General features: G+C 41.0%; 1 protein-coding gene across 1 annotated transcript in view; it reads left to right on the top strand.

Annotated features, from left to right (window-relative positions):
* The first annotated feature begins 11527 nt into the window (after positions 1 to 11527).
* The window catches only part of PTGER3 (prostaglandin E receptor 3), a 50908-nt gene continuing 45657 nt past the window's right edge, over positions 11528 to 16778 (top strand). Inside the window, exon 1 of the mRNA XM_058658049.1 lies at positions 11528 to 12795. Coding sequence (XP_058514032.1) covers positions 11911 to 12795 — 885 coding nt within the window. The 5' untranslated portion in view covers positions 11528 to 11910. The remainder of the gene's footprint in view (positions 12796 to 16778) is intronic.

The raw sequence follows: 16778 nt of genomic DNA, 5'->3' as shown, positions 1-16778 counted from the left end.
AAATAAATGAGATTTTTTTTTAAAAGTCTGATCTAATGCTCATTTGTAAGGTAATTGCAGTTTTGTCACTTACTACATTATTTCATTTCTGAGGTAGTTGAATTCACATAATTTTTACATATGAGTTCTCAATTTAAAACATTGCAAAATCGTAACTATAACCTAACCTTGATACAGCTTGTTATTTCAGATCATTTCATCTACAGAGTGCTGGCTGGTCTCTGAAATGATGAAGTTTAAAACAAGCTCCAAATATAAGACCTCTAGGCTCAATTATGAAGCTATACCTTAGGTCTCTTTTTAAAATTTTAGGTCCCTTATTAAAATTTTTCCTAAGAAGGTAGGGAATTGCTACACTGCTCTCAGTTTTTTTTTAAGTGTTAAATGTTTTCCTTTTAGAAATAAGCCTGTGTAGCCTTCCTCACCTGAACATTGTTTTAGGAAATAATATGTAAGGTATTAATTAAAATAATTTTAATAGGTGTCACCTAATTTTCCCTGTGGTATTGTGAGAGTAGGTATTGTTTACCCTTGTTTCATGAACAAGCAATCATTAGAAAAACTTGTTTAAGGGAATCACGGACATATTTCACACCATGTATGATCAGTGTTTTATCTGATAAAAAGCCAAATAGCATCTTTGAAAAAAGTAAATATGAAATTGCCAAACAAAAAAAATGCTTTTTTTTCTTTTATTTAATAGACAAACTGTAGTCAACTATAGGTAGGAAGTTTGGCAGACAAAACATTATTTTGGAATAATTAAATTTATTCATCTCTACCCTTTACTAATTGTTTACATCTTCTCAAGATAAATTTGTTGAAACAGAGGAACCAACAGTGGTATGTTTCTATTCATTAGAGTTCAGATTTCATTTCATTTTTCCCATTAATCAATTCCAGAATCCAGTATAGAATACTATGTTGCATGATTGTCATCTTCCAGTATCTTCTGCTGTGTGACAATTTTTTTTTTCCTGGCTTTAATGGGTTTAACAATCCTGAAAATACTGGGCAGGCATCCTGTAAATGGTCCTTACCCGCATTGTAAATTTGGCTAGTGTTACAGAATATTGGAAAAAACATAGGAAAAATACTTTCTTAATTTACGTCTTAAAAGGTGAACATATTTTCTATATGGTATTACTGTAAATGTTAACCTTCATCACTTGGTTAAGAAAGGGTTTGCCACAATTGACCATCTCAGTTACTACTTTTTCTTTAACCTACTCTTCTATCAAGATTTACTAAGTATACCTCACAATAGTGACGGTGAAAGGTAGGGAATTAATTTCTACCTGTTGCAGATGGAAATTATACATATTTGGAAATGTTTTCACATTTTTCTCCACTTGTTTTTATCTGAATGTACTCATGTGTTTCTGCTTGTTCTATACTTGCTCAAATTTTCACATTTCTTCCATTGACAGTTCCTTCAACACAAGTAGCTAAGAAAAGTCATCCCTAGCTTTGGTGGTGGGGTTGAAGAGCTTCAAGCCTTATTTGAGAACCTTGATGGGTACTATATGAGGAGGGATGGGAGTGGATAGCCTGGGAGCCAAATTTTTGTAGTCCAGTAAACAGTCTCTGAAGCTTTTATGCAGCCTTGTTGAATTGCATGCTTATACACAGATTTTTAGAAAATGAATATAAATAATTGCTCTCAAGTGTCTATTTAGCAAAAGGTCTCTGATAAGATTCTCAATAGCCACGTAAATACTAAATATCTCTGAGTGATCAGGATAAAATATTTTGAGCAAAATTAGCCAATTTTATTCAAAGAGATACAAAATGTTTCAGTTAAGAGGAAGTATAAAATGGGAATGATCCGTCTTGCCTCAGCTTGTTTATAGAGGAATAAATGTTTTTAGGGAACCAAACATTCTGTGGCTGTGAGATACCTTTGAGAAAGGGGAGGAAGCTTCAGTTTCTTTAAGGATTAAACTAGACCACATTGAACTCAGAATTTAATCCCTACCCCAGAAGGAACCATCTGCTGCCTGTTACTACAAAGACTAAATGCCTATAATTTAACTGAATTGAGTTTGTTTTAGTAATTGTGATCTGGTGGTAGAGTTGACCGATTTGATGTCTTCCCACTGAAGCCAAGGTTGCCGAGTTAAATGTTTATAATAAAATATCTGTGTGTTTCCGGGAAGGATCTTTATACATGTCACTTTGCAGATGAAAATCAGAGGTCTGCCTTATACTTATGAAATGAGATTTCAGAGATGTTCATGATAGCATCTGATAAACTAAACATGCAGCAAATATTTGTGTTTTTCAACCCCATCCTTGTGTTTTAGATACTTGATGCGTATGTTAGCTTGCAGTTGCCTATTTCTTGTCTGGCATATCACATCCATGTATATCGCTGCGTCCAACACTGCACGAAGACTGATACTTGGCATTCCAGTTTTATATTAATAACCAGCATTATCAGTATAAAATCTCTGGGATTTCCCTTTGCCTTTTCACTCCAAAAAAATATCTGATTTATCTGGAACTGAGACTTGACTTTAGCCCTCAGCCCTATACATTTTGAGCTAATGATTCTACTCATGTTGTCATTTCTTTAAAACCTTGCAGTGCCTTCCTTTGATTTTCAAAGTTGAAGTTATGGATTTTTTTCCTGTAGTGCTCAGACTCCCCAGTTTTGGTGTAAACACATTGAATGTATTTACTAGAAATGTTAGGCATGCTGAGCAAATAACATTTTCACTTTTGCACAGTTTACTCTCCCAAGATACCATACCACACACACACACACCAGCCTTTCTACTTTCAGCCTGTATGATTCAGTTGAGAACACTAAAATGACTTTTGTTTTCTCTAGTTTGAGTGAAGTGAAATTTCTGAATTTTCCCACTGTAGCTCTTGAACTTAATATCTATTAACATCTCAAAAAAAAGGATCATTTTTCCTTCAATACTAGTACAGAATAAATGTTTATTTTTCAGCTAAAAGATTGTGGTTGCTTAAAGAAGTTTTACACTAAAGTTAATTAGATCACAGTGGAAACTAGTGGTTGGTTTGTGTCAGGGCCACTTCCATTAAAGTGTAATAAGCCATTTATGAACTGGAAAAGTTCAGCTGTGTTTCAGTGGAAGATGGACTCTCGACCTTAGCTGTAAATAATTGTGTTGTGGTTTTGCTATGAAGTATGCAGCCTTAGATCATAGATTAGTAAGCTTGAGAAACAGATAATCTCACTGGCATACATTTTGATGTATTAAATAATACTTGTGGTGACCCCTTGGCTGTATTTTTAATATGCCAGGTGATCTGCAAAATTAGCCTCAGGAACTTCTCTATGAATGGGTAAGCGCCCTTTGAAATGTATATTACAGTAAGTGCAATGGTAGTGCTTCTTTTGCAGAATTAGTAGTGAGGCAGTTACCTTGTTTTGAAGTAGGAAGAGAGTTCAGAATAAAGATGATGTACGTTTACACCTTGGGTATTTTTTTTTTAAAGCATGTCTAGTCAGTAAAGAAGATAGTCAAAAGGGCCTTGCGGAATAGCCTAGTGACTGAAGTCCTCATCTTGCATGCACTGCAATCCCATGTGGGTGCTGGTTCATATCCCAGCAGCTCCTCTTCCCATCCAGCTCCCTGCTTGTGGCCTGGAAGAGCAGTAGAGAATGACACCCACATGGGGAGACCCAGAGGAGGTACCAATCTGGTTTCAGATGAGCTCAGCTCTAGCCGAAGCATTCATTTGGGGAATGAACCAGAGAATGGAAGGTCTTTTTCTTTGTAAATCTTACTTTCCAAGAAAAATGAGTCTTAAAGTCAAAATGGAGGTGTCCGGGCAAATTGTTATGAGTGAATCAAGTTGTATTCATTCATCCTCATCTATGGATATAGGCCTTTATAATCTAGCTGTTGACATAGAGCCTGCCAGTTAAAAATTTTTGTTTTTAACGGGACGGGGGAGGGCATAGATTGCCAGTCTTATTTGAGAATTTGAAAACTTACATTGGGAAGTTAACAGCTGTTTTGTTTCTGAAATCATGATGAATAATGGGCAATCAGATTGTAAGCTTTGCAGAATAAAAGTGGAAGCAGAAGATTGTGATTAAAGTTATGTTTCCTCCCATAACTAGGCAAAATATGTAGATACATTATTAGGTGATATTTTTTAGTTACCCTGGTGGAGCTCTGCCTTCTGCTTCACCTGAGGGTGGGATAGGAGATCGGGTCATCGGAGTTCACAGGGGAGTCAGGCTGTCCATGGTTTTCAGTGTAGGTCTGTAGAGGGTCTTCTTTACAATAGGATTGTCTTGACATAAGCTGCCATGAAGTAAGATAACAAGTCTCCAATAATTTGGCCCATGAAGTTTTTTGTCATTCATAAGTTGAACCTGCTCAATCTTAAGCAGAACAGCAGTGATGATAATGGATGTGTAATATAAAGAAGCAATATTTTTCAGTACAGTAAAGTAAGCGAAAATGTTAAGCACATAGATGGAATATGAACTTCAGCTATCTAAATTATCCAGCAGACTTAAAGCATTTTAGAACACAGCAGTCTCCTGACTTCAGCCTGGCCCAACTCAGCCAGTTGCAAGGATTTGAAGGGTGAAATGGACACTGGAAGATTTCTTTTATTTATCTTTGCAAATAAAATGAATTTGAAAAGGGAGACAAACTCCAGCTGGCTGGCACAATGGCAAGGCATGCTCCCTGCCATGCAGGGCGTCCTTATGCTGCTGCTGCAGTTCCAGGCTGGCTCCCCACTGATGTTCTGAGAAAGTAGACAGGGCTCAAATCCCTGGACTCCTGCACCCACGTTTGTTACAGAAGGAGCTTCTTGCTCCTTATTTTGGATTAGCCCAGCTCTGGCCATTGGGACAATTTGGGGAATGAATTGGTGGATAAAAGACCTCTTTTTTAAAAACTGACCTAAAAATTGCTAAACATAACCAAGCATTAGTTGACTTATAAATACCTGAAGGATTGCAGAAAAAGTGGACAGCACAATAGGGGAGTACAAGAATTTTGTGGCAAATGGAATAAAAAGGTGATTGTCGTTCGCTTCCATTCCATCAAGTTTTCAGACAGGTCATGCTAATCACCCATGTGGTATAGTCATGCCAAGAACTACCGAGGGTCCTGGGAATTCAGCCATTGCTTTGTATATGTGTTACATTGCTTTACCTACAACATAATGAGTGATCTTTAGAAAATTTTTTAGGAGTAGGAAACATCCATAAGAACCAAAGACTAATGAATTAGAACTCGGAAAATTGCCCTGGTTTGATGAGCAGTGACTAGGATAGCACCGCAGTGGTGGCCAAGTCTGGTTGAATGTAGAGAATTTCCTTAATATCATTCTGTAGCACTTAAAAGTGAATACTCAAAATGCCTTCAGCATCTCCAAAAAATGTTACGGTGACCTTTGTCAGGAGTAGTCTACTCTTACTCTGACTGGGTCACTTCGCTTCTGAATATGCTGTCTAGGACCATAGCTGCTTATGTCAAGTTTCATTTCCTTTTGTTAGAATTTCTCAGCATCACGACCTTAACTCAGACTTCCATGACAGACTCTTTCCTGTAACTGAAGGAGAGTGATGTTTTGGCACCCATCAAGCAGAAAATTGGCTCCACTTTACATCTTCAGTTAGGATTCTATAATCCAAGCTACCTGAGATGGCTATGGTGTTGACTTGTTCCTGCTTTTAATAGCCAGTCTTTAGTTAAAGCATAAGTGGTTGATTTTTTTTCCCTGCAAATTGATGTGGATACTCCACTGTTGCCAGCTTCATCTTCAACTTTTTCTTGTCCCTTTGTAAAATGACTTTTCTATTTAAGAACGGCTGGTTTCTTTGTGAAGATTTATTTTTATCGGAAAAGGAGATACAGAAAGATCGTCCATCAACTGGTTCACTCTAAGTGGCTGCAACGACCAAAGCCAGGAGCGTCTTCCAGGTCTCCCACGTGGTGCTGGGCCCCGAGCTCTTGGCCCATCCTCTGCTGTTTACCCATAAGACAAGCAGGGGACTGGATGGGGAGTAGAGCAGTCAGGACACAAACCAGCATCCATATGGGATCTTGGCAAATGAAGGCTAGGACTTTAGCCGCTAGGCTGTTGCACCAGGACCATGGCTAGTTTCTTTGTATCATCAATTTCATTAAAAAGCGTCAATGAGTTCACCATCCTTTCACTCAACTTACATCACAAGGTTTGTATTTTTTTAGATTTATTTTATTTTTCTTACAAAGTCAGATATACAGAGAGGAGGAGAGACAGAGAGGAAGTGGAGCTGCTGGGATTAGAACCGGCTACCATATGGGATCCTGGCACGTTCAAGGCCAGGACTTCAGCTACTAGGCCACATCGCCAGGCCCAGGTTTGTATTTTCTCTTCAGTTGTAGAAGACTTTGCTCTGATAAGGGTCTGCCTTCAAACTGGCATCTCCATTGTGTCTCAAATTAGATCCTCAGACATGTTATAGTCAATACAAATTTGTTTTGAAGCATTGAAGTCAGTATGCCCACATATTGGCTGTTTTGTAATTGGCATCTACCATGAACTTGCTGAAGGCTCCTCTTTAAAGTTTAAAACAACTTTTAACACAAAGGAGGAGAATCAGAACAGATGAAATATGGCTTATTTGTGCAAAAAAAAAAAAAAGCTCAGTTTAAGCAGTAGGTACCAATACCTCTGATCCTGTCAAAGCAAAAGTTTCCTGGTTTGAGCAAAAGTCATAGTGTTGCAGAGAGCAAGAGAGCACACCAGACCTAAGTGTTGGATTAAGGATGAGTGCTTGGCAGGCTTGGCAACTGCAACTCCGGCTACATTCCAGAAACCAACATACTGCATGACTGAAGCCTGGGCGGCAGGGGGCAGGGGGTGGGGGGTAAGAACTCATTAACCTGTAGCAGCCAGGCATTTCAGATCAATTTAGGAGTAAAGAATCAGTGAACTTGGCTCCTCGTTCCAATCAGGTACAGAATTAGATAGCTGTGTTTAGCACTCTTGAGACTACCCTGGGGAGTTACTAGCAGATGCACCCCGCTTTAATAGCAACAGTTTTGGATGATACGGATGGCTTTGCATGCATTGGCTTTCTGGAGGACCGAAGTGAAACCATCTTATTGTGGGATGTTTTGTGACAGACTGCTTTAAGCAGGGAAATGCCTGGAAAAGCTTCACCAGTAAGTATTACTACAGTGCTTGTACTCGTACTGTCATAAAACATGGGCAGTTTCTAAACACTTTCGATGGATATCATTAGACATCCTCTTAAAGTACCAATCTGGCTCCTCCTCTTTGATTTTCTAATTCAGAAACTTTAAAGTTTTTTTTTTTTTATTGGAAAGTCATATACAGAGAGGAGGAGAGAAAGAGATGAAGATCTTCTATCTGCTAAATCACTGCCCCAGAGGCAATGTTTGGAGCTGAGCCAATCTGAAGACAGGAGCCCAGGGCCTCATCCAGGTCTCCCACACGGGTGTAGGGTTCCAAGGCTTTGGGTCATCGTTGACTGCTTTCCCAGGCAGCTGGACAGGAAGGGGGGATGCTGGGATTAGAATCAGTGCCCATATAGGATCCCTGTGGGCTCAAAACTACTGCACTGGGCCCCTCTAATTTAGAAACTTTAAAAGGCACCCATTTTTCTTAAGTTTAATGTTGAAAGATTGCACTGACATGTTTGAATCATTAAAAGCTTCAGTTCTTTAGGGATGAGTGATGGTATTGAGAAATAAAGCTTTTATTAAGATGAGGTTATGCGGCTAGGGGCAGTAGCCTAGTGGCTAAAGTCCTTGCCTTGCACCCACAGGGATCCTATATGGGCACCGATTCTAATCCCAGTAGCCCCCCTTCCTGTCCAGCTGCCTGGGAAAGCAGTCAAGGATGACCCAAAGCCTTATGACCCTCCACCTGCATGGGGGACCCAGAAGAGGCTCCAGGCTCCTGGCTTCTGATCGGCTCAGCTCCAGCCATGCAGCCACTTGGGGAATGAATCGACGGATGGAAGCTCTTCCTCTGCATATCTGACTTTTCAATAAAAATAAAATCTTTCAAAATGAAGTTATGCAAACTCTCACTGAGGTGTATAGCTTTTTGTGAATTTGTTTTTTGATTGAGAATTAGAGAGACAAATAGATACCTCTGTTCTGCTGGTTCACTCCCCAAATACAATAGCTAGAGTTGGGCCAGGCCAGAGTTGGGAGCCAGGAACACAATTCGGGTCTCCCACATGATTGTCTCTAGAGCCATCACCTTGCTGCCTCCAAGGATCTGTAGTAACCAGGACACTAAAGCCAGATTTCAAAAGCCAGGACTTGAACCCAGTTACTCCCAAATAAGACGAAATGTCTTAACTACTAGGCTAAGGTTTCACTTCTACTTTTCATTTTTATCTTGTCATTTTATTTTTCCATAAACTTTGTGATGCCTCAAATTACTGCAAAGTCAAGATTTTACTCAAATAATAAAGTCATACAAAGAAAAAGGATGAAAAGACTTTCAGATTAAGGGACTCAAGTACTTAAATGAACTAAAAAAAAAAAAAAACCTTTATAGCATCCTCTTCATTCTGTTGATATAATTCTATTGGTGTTTGAATGTTAAATGTAGCATCCCTTCTTGAGACTCCTATGTGACCTTGAAAACGATACATTGCTTTTCCCAAATTTCACATAAACCCTGCCTCCATGGGAGCAAATGTTCTATAACTTGAGATTTAGAATTAAAAGGTCTCAGGACCTGGCACAGTAGGTCAACTGGCTAGGCCTCTTCAAGTGCCGGTATCCCATTTGGGTCCATGCTCCACTTACTATCCAGCTTCCTGCTTATGGCCTTGGAAAGCAGAGGAGGATGGCCCAAACTTAGAACCCTGCACCTGTGAGGGTAATCTAGAACAAACTCCTGGCTCCTGGCTTCAGAAAGCCTCAGCTTCATCCATTGCTGCCACTTGGGGACTGAACCAGCAGATGGAATCTCTTTCTTTCTGTAAATTTGCCTTTCCAATAAAAATAAATATTAAGGGCTCATACAAATAAATGAATTACAGAAATGTGAACTTTGTGTTGCTTTTTTTGTTCCCTTAATAATCACAATAGTGTCTGATACAGATTATGTACTTATTTAATACTAAATGAGCTTATAAAAATACACCAAAATTAACACAACTAAAAGGAAAAAGAACTGCAGAAACCTTCCATGATGATGCCATTAAGGGACTAAATATGTAAAGCTATTTATTAATAATTGCTTTATATCCATGTTTAGTGTTTCTTAAAGATTCAGTAAAAGTAAATTTAAAAATCAAACTTTAGTATTTATAAATTGGATTTTAAAGCAAAGATAAGACATGATTAAGCAATTTATGAATTTAAAGTATTTCTAAGAATTTCAGTTCTAAGAATTTCAGTTAGGTGATTATATGCTTTTAAAATGCTAAAAGCAAAAAAAAATTGACTGTATGGTCTTTCAGTTTAATCATCCAATGATTTATTGACTAACTAGAAATTTCAGTTTGTGAACTGAAAGAAAAACTAAGGGACCACATTTCTGTTTTCATAATTAAATCCTCCCTTTATTTGTGCTGGGATCCCATATGGGTGCCACTTTATGGCCACTTCCCATCCAGCTTCCTACTTGTGGAAAGTCGTGGCGGATGGTCCAAAGCCCTGGGGCCTTTCACCTTCATGGGACACCCACAAGAAACTCCTGGTTTCGGATTGATTTAGCTCTGACCAGTGCAGCCATTTGGGGAGTGAACCAAATGGAAAATCTTACTCTGCCTCTGCTTCTCTGTAGAGCTGCCTTTCCGATAAAAATATTTTTTAAAAAGTAGGAGGAAGAAGTGAGACGTTCCTTAAGCATTTAGAAATTCTCACATACATGGTGTTATTCTCACATACATGGTGTTATTAGCCTTTTGCTCACTAGAGGGTAGTATTAGTTCAACCAATATAATTCAAGTTGTTAATGCTTATGTGACAGCCAGAACCCAGTTACTATTAGCACTTACTATTTTACTTTAATAATGTTGTTTTTGGAGAACATCTCAAATACGGGTTTAACATTAATTCCAAAATATTAGGATAAAACTCTGGGAATGTTCTAAAACCATGTCACTGTTCCTTCTTGTTCTTATTGTAAATATGACACTTTCATAAATAAGATTTAAAAGTGAACATTTTTGAAATGATAGAACCAATTAAAATGAAATTTCTGATGTGATTAATGGATGTTAAGGTGTTTCAGTTAATTTCTTACTTTTCCTCCATTAAACTCTACATAACTAACATTTTAAGGGCTTGTATGTAATTCAAATGACATGGACTAAAGAAGAAGGAGAAGATGACTGGGCAGATGCTTTTCTTCTTTGCTAACAATCATACCCACACAAAATCAGCTAAGCCAGGGAAAGGAAACTTTGATGGAGCCTATTCCGACAGTCAGCTAGTTATTTGGAAAAATGGATTCCATAGCCCTCTACAACGGGGGAAAATTAGATTCGTAGATATTTACTATTTTTCCTGAATAAGAGGAAGCAACAAAACCCAGACGTGCAGTTGAATTTCATCTTCAGGGAACAGTTATAATATCTATAGGAAAGTGCTTCACGGAGGACAAAGACAACCATGATCACCGATGCCTGAGGCATCTCTTAAGTTTCTTGGCGTTTCAGTCACCTCACTTAAAGGGAAAGCAATCACTGAAAACGTTGTAGAGCGTCTGTGATGATGGGAAAACACTCGTTAAACACATATTATTTTGGAAAAACGCAGAATACGTCGGGAAAATACATAAATATGGCTTAGTGCTGCTTTCACTGAATGTGTGTGATATCAAAGGCAAGAATGACACGTGGCTAGAAGGCCTCCATGGCATATACATGCTGTGTCTAATTTCAGTTATAACGAATGAGCCCAAGGTGGAAAAGGAAGGCTGCAGGCTTTGTGAGGCAAAGCCTCTGGCTGTGCCCTGCCTACGCATCTCTGGCTGCTGGTAATTGCGCCACTTCAAGCCGTGCCAACTTTTTTTTTTTTTTTTTTTTTTTGCCATAACCCATCTTTCCTGAGTGCGAGGCAGAGGCAGGATTGTGTAAGCGATGGCAGTTGAAATTGTCATTTAATTCAAGCATCCTATTTTGGGTTTCCCTGTGTCTATTCCCTTAAATCAACAGGCACCGTCCATTAACTGTCTCGTGTCAGTGGAATCCAACCGGCTTGAGAGCTTGGCCTTTTCAAGACGGTTTATAGAGTTTCAAACTAGGAAGAGGAAAAAGTTATTGCTTAGTATGGAAAGGCTCTCGGCTTGCGTCGAGTGTGTAACGCTTGCCACAGTAACTCAGTAACTCAGCGGCTTCAGAAACGTCGGTCCCTGTACTAGGCTGTGTCTAGAAGAGGAAGGCAGGTCCACGGTGGAGAACTGCCCAGCTCCTCGCCGCTTGCTGCCTGCTGGGGACAACTGGGAGGGGCACAGAGCCGCAGACGGGGCGCCCTGTTCCGCCTGCAACCCATGTGTTTGCAAAAGGGTACGCCTGCACGGTTTCCCTGCCCAGGCAGCGAGTCAGGCCAGCGGACGAGGACGAGGAGAAGCTCAGCGGCTTCTCCATCCTCCTCTCACCTTACTGCTGCACCCACCCCCGAGCGCCCCGCCCCGCCCCTCGCCCTTATAGTGGGTCCCCGCGCCTCTCAGCCTCAGACTCTCCCCGGCGAAGCGCCAGGCTGCAGCGCTGGTGGATCCAGGGCTGTGGCCGGAGGAGCAGAGTGAGGCTGCTGCTGCGCCCCCCATGATGGGGGGCAGCCCGGCCCTAGCCTCGGTCGCTGCCGACCTCCACCATCGCCCACGCCGCGTCTGCCAGCTCCCACCGCTAGTGCTGCCGGTGCTGCTGCTGCTGCTGACACTGCTGCCCGGACGCCCTGCCCTCCTCACCTCGAAGGCAACATGAAGGAAATTCAGGGACACGGCGGGAACTCTCCCTTCTGTACCCGCCTCAACGACTCTTATTCCGGCATGTGGGCGCCGGAGGCACAGAGCAACCTCACACGCCCCCCTGGGCCGGGTGAGGACTGCGGGTCCGTGTCGGTGGCCTTCCCGCTCACCATGCTGATCACCGGCTTTGTGGGCAACGCGCTGGCCATGCTACTGGTGTCGCGGAGCTACCGGCGTCGGGAGAGCAAGCGCAAGAAGTCGTTCCTGTTGTGCATTGGCTGGCTAGCGCTCACTGACCTGGTTGGGCAGCTGCTTACGAGCCCGGTGGTCATTTTGGTATACCTGTCCAAGCAGCGCTGGGAGCAGCTCGACCCGTCGGGGCGCCTGTGCACCTTTTTCGGTCTGACCATGACTGTCTTTGGGCTCTCCTCGCTTTTCATCGCCAGTGCTATGGCTGTCGAGCGGGCGCTGGCCATCCGTGCGCCACACTGGTACGCAAGCCACATGAAGACACGCGCCACTCGCGCCGTGCTGCTGGGTGTATGGCTGGCGGTGCTTGCCTTCGCCCTGCTGCCAGTGCTGGGTGTGGGCCAGTACACCATCCAGTGGCCTGGGACATGGTGCTTCATCAGCACCAAACAAGGGGGCAATGGGACTAGCCCCTCACACACCTGGGGTAACCTTTTCTTTGCCTCCACTTTCGCCTTCCTGGGCCTCTTGGCGCTGGCTGTCACCTTCGCCTGCAACTTGGCCACCATTAAGGCCCTGGTGTCACGATGTCGAGCAAAGGCGGCAGCATCGCAGTCCAGTGCCCAGTGGGGCCGGATCACGACTGAGACGGCCATCCAACTCATGGGCATCATGTGCGTGCTTTCGGTCTGCTGGTCACCCCTACTGGTAGGTCGTTGCCGGGTATGGGGTGGGAGGGACATGGAGACTTCTCCAAGCTGCAGTATCTGCAAAGAGTGTGATTGCAGTGGCAGGACGCTGAGGAGCTTCTGCGCTGTGCTGGCACTGGTTGTGCCCACATGAGGATGGCAGGACTACTCCCATTTGAATACGAGAGGGGGAAAGCACTCTCAGGTATTTTATCAGGGCAAGTGCAAAAAGAGGTGTGTCTGGATTTAGTTGGAACAGAATGGTAATGACCGCTGTAGCCGGATTATGTTTTCTCCTTATTTCTAATACCTCTCTCAAGTTCAAGCACTTTTCACTCTGCACAAGGAAACTACTGTAACTCCAGACAGGTATAAAATCCCTTACTGTAACAACACACCTACCGGGCGCCCTTGCTGTGCAGCAGGTGATGTTCTAGGTTTCTACGGAACAGTGAGAGAGACGCAGCTTAGACATCCCTCAGCCTTAACTCTTTAGAGTGTGCTTGATCCTCTAGGATGCACTTGGACTTACAGCTAGTCCTTGGGGCCAGGCCGCTGACCCCTGGCAGCCAGCTTTCCTGAGTCAGGAGCTAGGAGAGCCTCCACTTTGCAGGCTCTCTCCTCCTGGCACCAGGAACAGGTGATGCTTCCACGCATTCCTTGTCAGACACGCACCCTTAGATGTTATTTTTCAGGTTTTCTTTTATGATATTTGTAGCTAGAAATGTCTGTGGGTAATGCTGTTTGCTAGTTCATTTAGGCCTGGGGCAGCCTAGCCCAATAGGTTTGGTGAAAGAGATGTCTGGGCACTGTTTTGACAGTGTCAGTGCTAATTACACATTGGACCTGGAAAGTTATCACACTGTTGTGGAAAAACTCTGAAATATATACAACGAAATATGTTTCACATTCTATCACACAGAAGTGATTTTTTTATTGTGCTAAAATATACATGGCATACAGTTTACTATTTTAACCATTTGAAGTGTACTGTTCAATGTAGTGAATACATTGACCTAGTAGTGTAACATATACAGTTTTAAATCTGTTGTCCTTTAAAGTTGAAATGGAGTTCTGTTCTTCCTTCACCCCTCTCCTGCACTTAGAAAAACAGATATTTGATAATACTTGTGTTTAACTGGTGTGATATATTTGGAACACAACCTTGGCTCCACGTCAGAGATATGTGGTGAAAAGACAAGTTCTATTGAAACCCAGCTACCCACAAGTCCATATGTGGTAACAGGTCTGTGGTCCCAGGGCTGTACTACATGCTGGTGTCATCACCAAGGCTTACCAAAACCAGCACCAATCTTACAAACACTGACTCTGTGTTTGAGGAATGAGGTGTGAAGGTGGCCCAACCGGAAGGGACAAATGTTGGAATAGTAAATCCTGAAGTGCAGTAATTAACATCAAATTTAAAGACAAACAGCATCTGAAACTTTCGCAACTGTCGTTTGAGTCCTGCACATTTAACTTTGCTATCACACAATTGAAATCCTAGGGAAAAAAAGGCAGTTAATGTAACTTTTATGTATGTTAGTGTGTTAGTGTGTGAATAAAATGTTTAGCTAAGCAGTTGATCATCCTTATACTTTGTTTATAAGTAGGACAGAATTTTTGAAAGCTGATTTTTTTTTCCTTTTTGCTTTTTTCAGTTTGAAAGCTTTGGTTCTTTTTTTTTAATTAAAGATTTATTTATTTCTATTGGGAAGGCAGATATACAGAGAGGAGGAGAGACAGAGAGGAAGATTTTCTGTCTGATGATTCACTCCCCAATTAACCACAATGGCTGGAGCTGAGCCAATCTGAAGCCAGAAGTCAAGAACCTCTTCTGGGTCTCCCACGTGGGTGCAGGGTCCCAAGGCTTTGGGCCGTCCTCAACTGCTTTCCCAGGCCACAAGCAGGGAGCTGACTGGGAAGTGGGGCTGCCGGGATTAGAACCGACACACATATGGGATCCTGGCACATTCAAGGTGAGGACTTTGGTACACTATCACGCCGGGCCCGGAAGCTTTGATTCTAATATTATGAATATAGTGCCTTTAGGAAAAGTATAAATGATGTTGAAAATAGTTTTTAAAAACACATTTAGAATTATTAGTTTCAATTAGTATTTTCATTTAGGTAATTTTCATTGATTTATAGCATTTTATCTTAGAAAACATTAAATTGGAAATAAAATAAATTTAACATGTGATAACGTTGAAGAGTAGAAATTTATGCTTCCAAAAATGACTGCTTTAAAAGGGAAATGTTTTTGTCTTTTATGTTCCACTGAAATTAAATCCTCATGTATCTTTAGAATGATCTACAATACCAAGTTGGAACAATTCCAAAGGAAAGAAACTGGCAAAACTGCTTTCTTAATTGGTTAGGGAATTGTAAGAATGGCAACATTAGAATTTAGTAAATTGAGTTCTCAGTGTATTAGTATTAAAATACAAATTTGTTTTGTTTCTCTTCCTGTGGCTAAAATTATGTTCCTATTGCCTTTCGTTGGTTTGGGCTTCTATTACTAAACCAATTGTCCAAAATCCTTACTAAAAGTGATCTTGAGTATGTGTTTCCTTGGAAGACTATCATAACTAGAATAATGTTCAATTGTTGCTGCTGTAAAACTTAGTAGGGCAGAAATATCACGATAAGAAAGCACCCCACTGCTATAAGTTCCCACCTTTAAATACTTGAACAGAAAGCTTATGTATGATGTAAACACTATTTTTCTTTTTCTTTTCTAGAAGTTTTTCAATATACACATGGGATGTAAAATTAACTGGGAAACAGATATGAAATATGACTATGAGCTGTGAAATTAAGTGGGAAACTATGTACTTCTCAGTCATTGTTTATGTAAGGCATCAGATTGCCCTTCTGTTGGAATAGTCTGGTTCATTCCACAACGTTGTTTGAATTATTATTATTATTATTCTGTTTGATTTTTATGAGATATATTCAGCAATTAGTCCTGTTATTTGATTCAATAGCCAAGTTTCCAGAAAGAAGAATAATATTCAAATGTTTTTCAGAGGAAGCCTTGAGGACATTTTGTAGTCTTCTAACTTAGCACTCTATCAGGTAGAATGTTGCTGATGCTGTAACTATCTTAAAAGTAGCAAATAAAAAGCTGAATATCAGGTCTGGCGTGGTAGCCTAGCGGCTAAAGTCCTCCCATATGGACTCACGTTCTAATCTCAACAGCTCTGTTTTCTACCCAGCTCCCTGCTTGTGGCCTGGGAAAGCAGTCGAGGATGGCCCAAAGCCTTGGGACCCTGCATCTGCGAGGGAGACCTGGAAGAGGCTCGGGGATCCTGGCTTTAAATTGGCTCAGCTCCAGCTTTTGCGGTCACTTGGGGAGTGAATGGAATCAGAAGATGGAAGATCTTCTTCTCTGTCTCTATTCCTCTCTGTGTATCTGACTTTTCAATAAAAATAAATAAATAAGTCTTAAAAATTAAAAATAAAACTGAATATCTAGTCGAGTTATGAGGAACGATTACTCATCTTTAGCCCTGGAGCTGGGCATAAGTAGCTGTAGAAGCTTTTGCCTTTAATCTTGAACTAGTAAATTCTCCATTCAGTACCTACAATAGGGATACCTCAGTTCAAGAAATTTTCACAATGTACTTGTGATTTATTTTATTTTTAAACTTTATGGCTAACTAATATGTTCTGGGAAGCAAAATTTGCCTTTTACATGTACCACATGTGACAGATATGTGTAATAGATTGACAGAATTAATGTTGTTTTACATTTATGTAAAGTTTGTTTAGTTGCTCATCTTATATTCCTATGAATTTCTGCTGTATTTAGAATGCTCCTTCAGGGAACTTAATTCAGCATGTGAGTCTCCATTATGGGAAAATAAACTTACAATTAGTTTTTTACGATTTGGGAACCTTCAGACTTCTTTACACCTTTTTTTTTTCTTTGCTATGTTTCAGAAACTATAGGAGAAACATTAAAGAAAGTTGTGGCAAAGCAATCAAAATTACAAT

The sequence above is a fragment of the Ochotona princeps genome, chromosome 2, assembly GCF_030435755.1.
Source record: "Ochotona princeps isolate mOchPri1 chromosome 2, mOchPri1.hap1, whole genome shotgun sequence".
NCBI lineage: Eukaryota > Metazoa > Chordata > Mammalia > Lagomorpha > Ochotonidae > Ochotona > Ochotona princeps.
The sequence above is the reverse complement of the archived record's forward strand: the minus strand, read 5'-3'. Positions and strand labels throughout refer to the sequence as shown.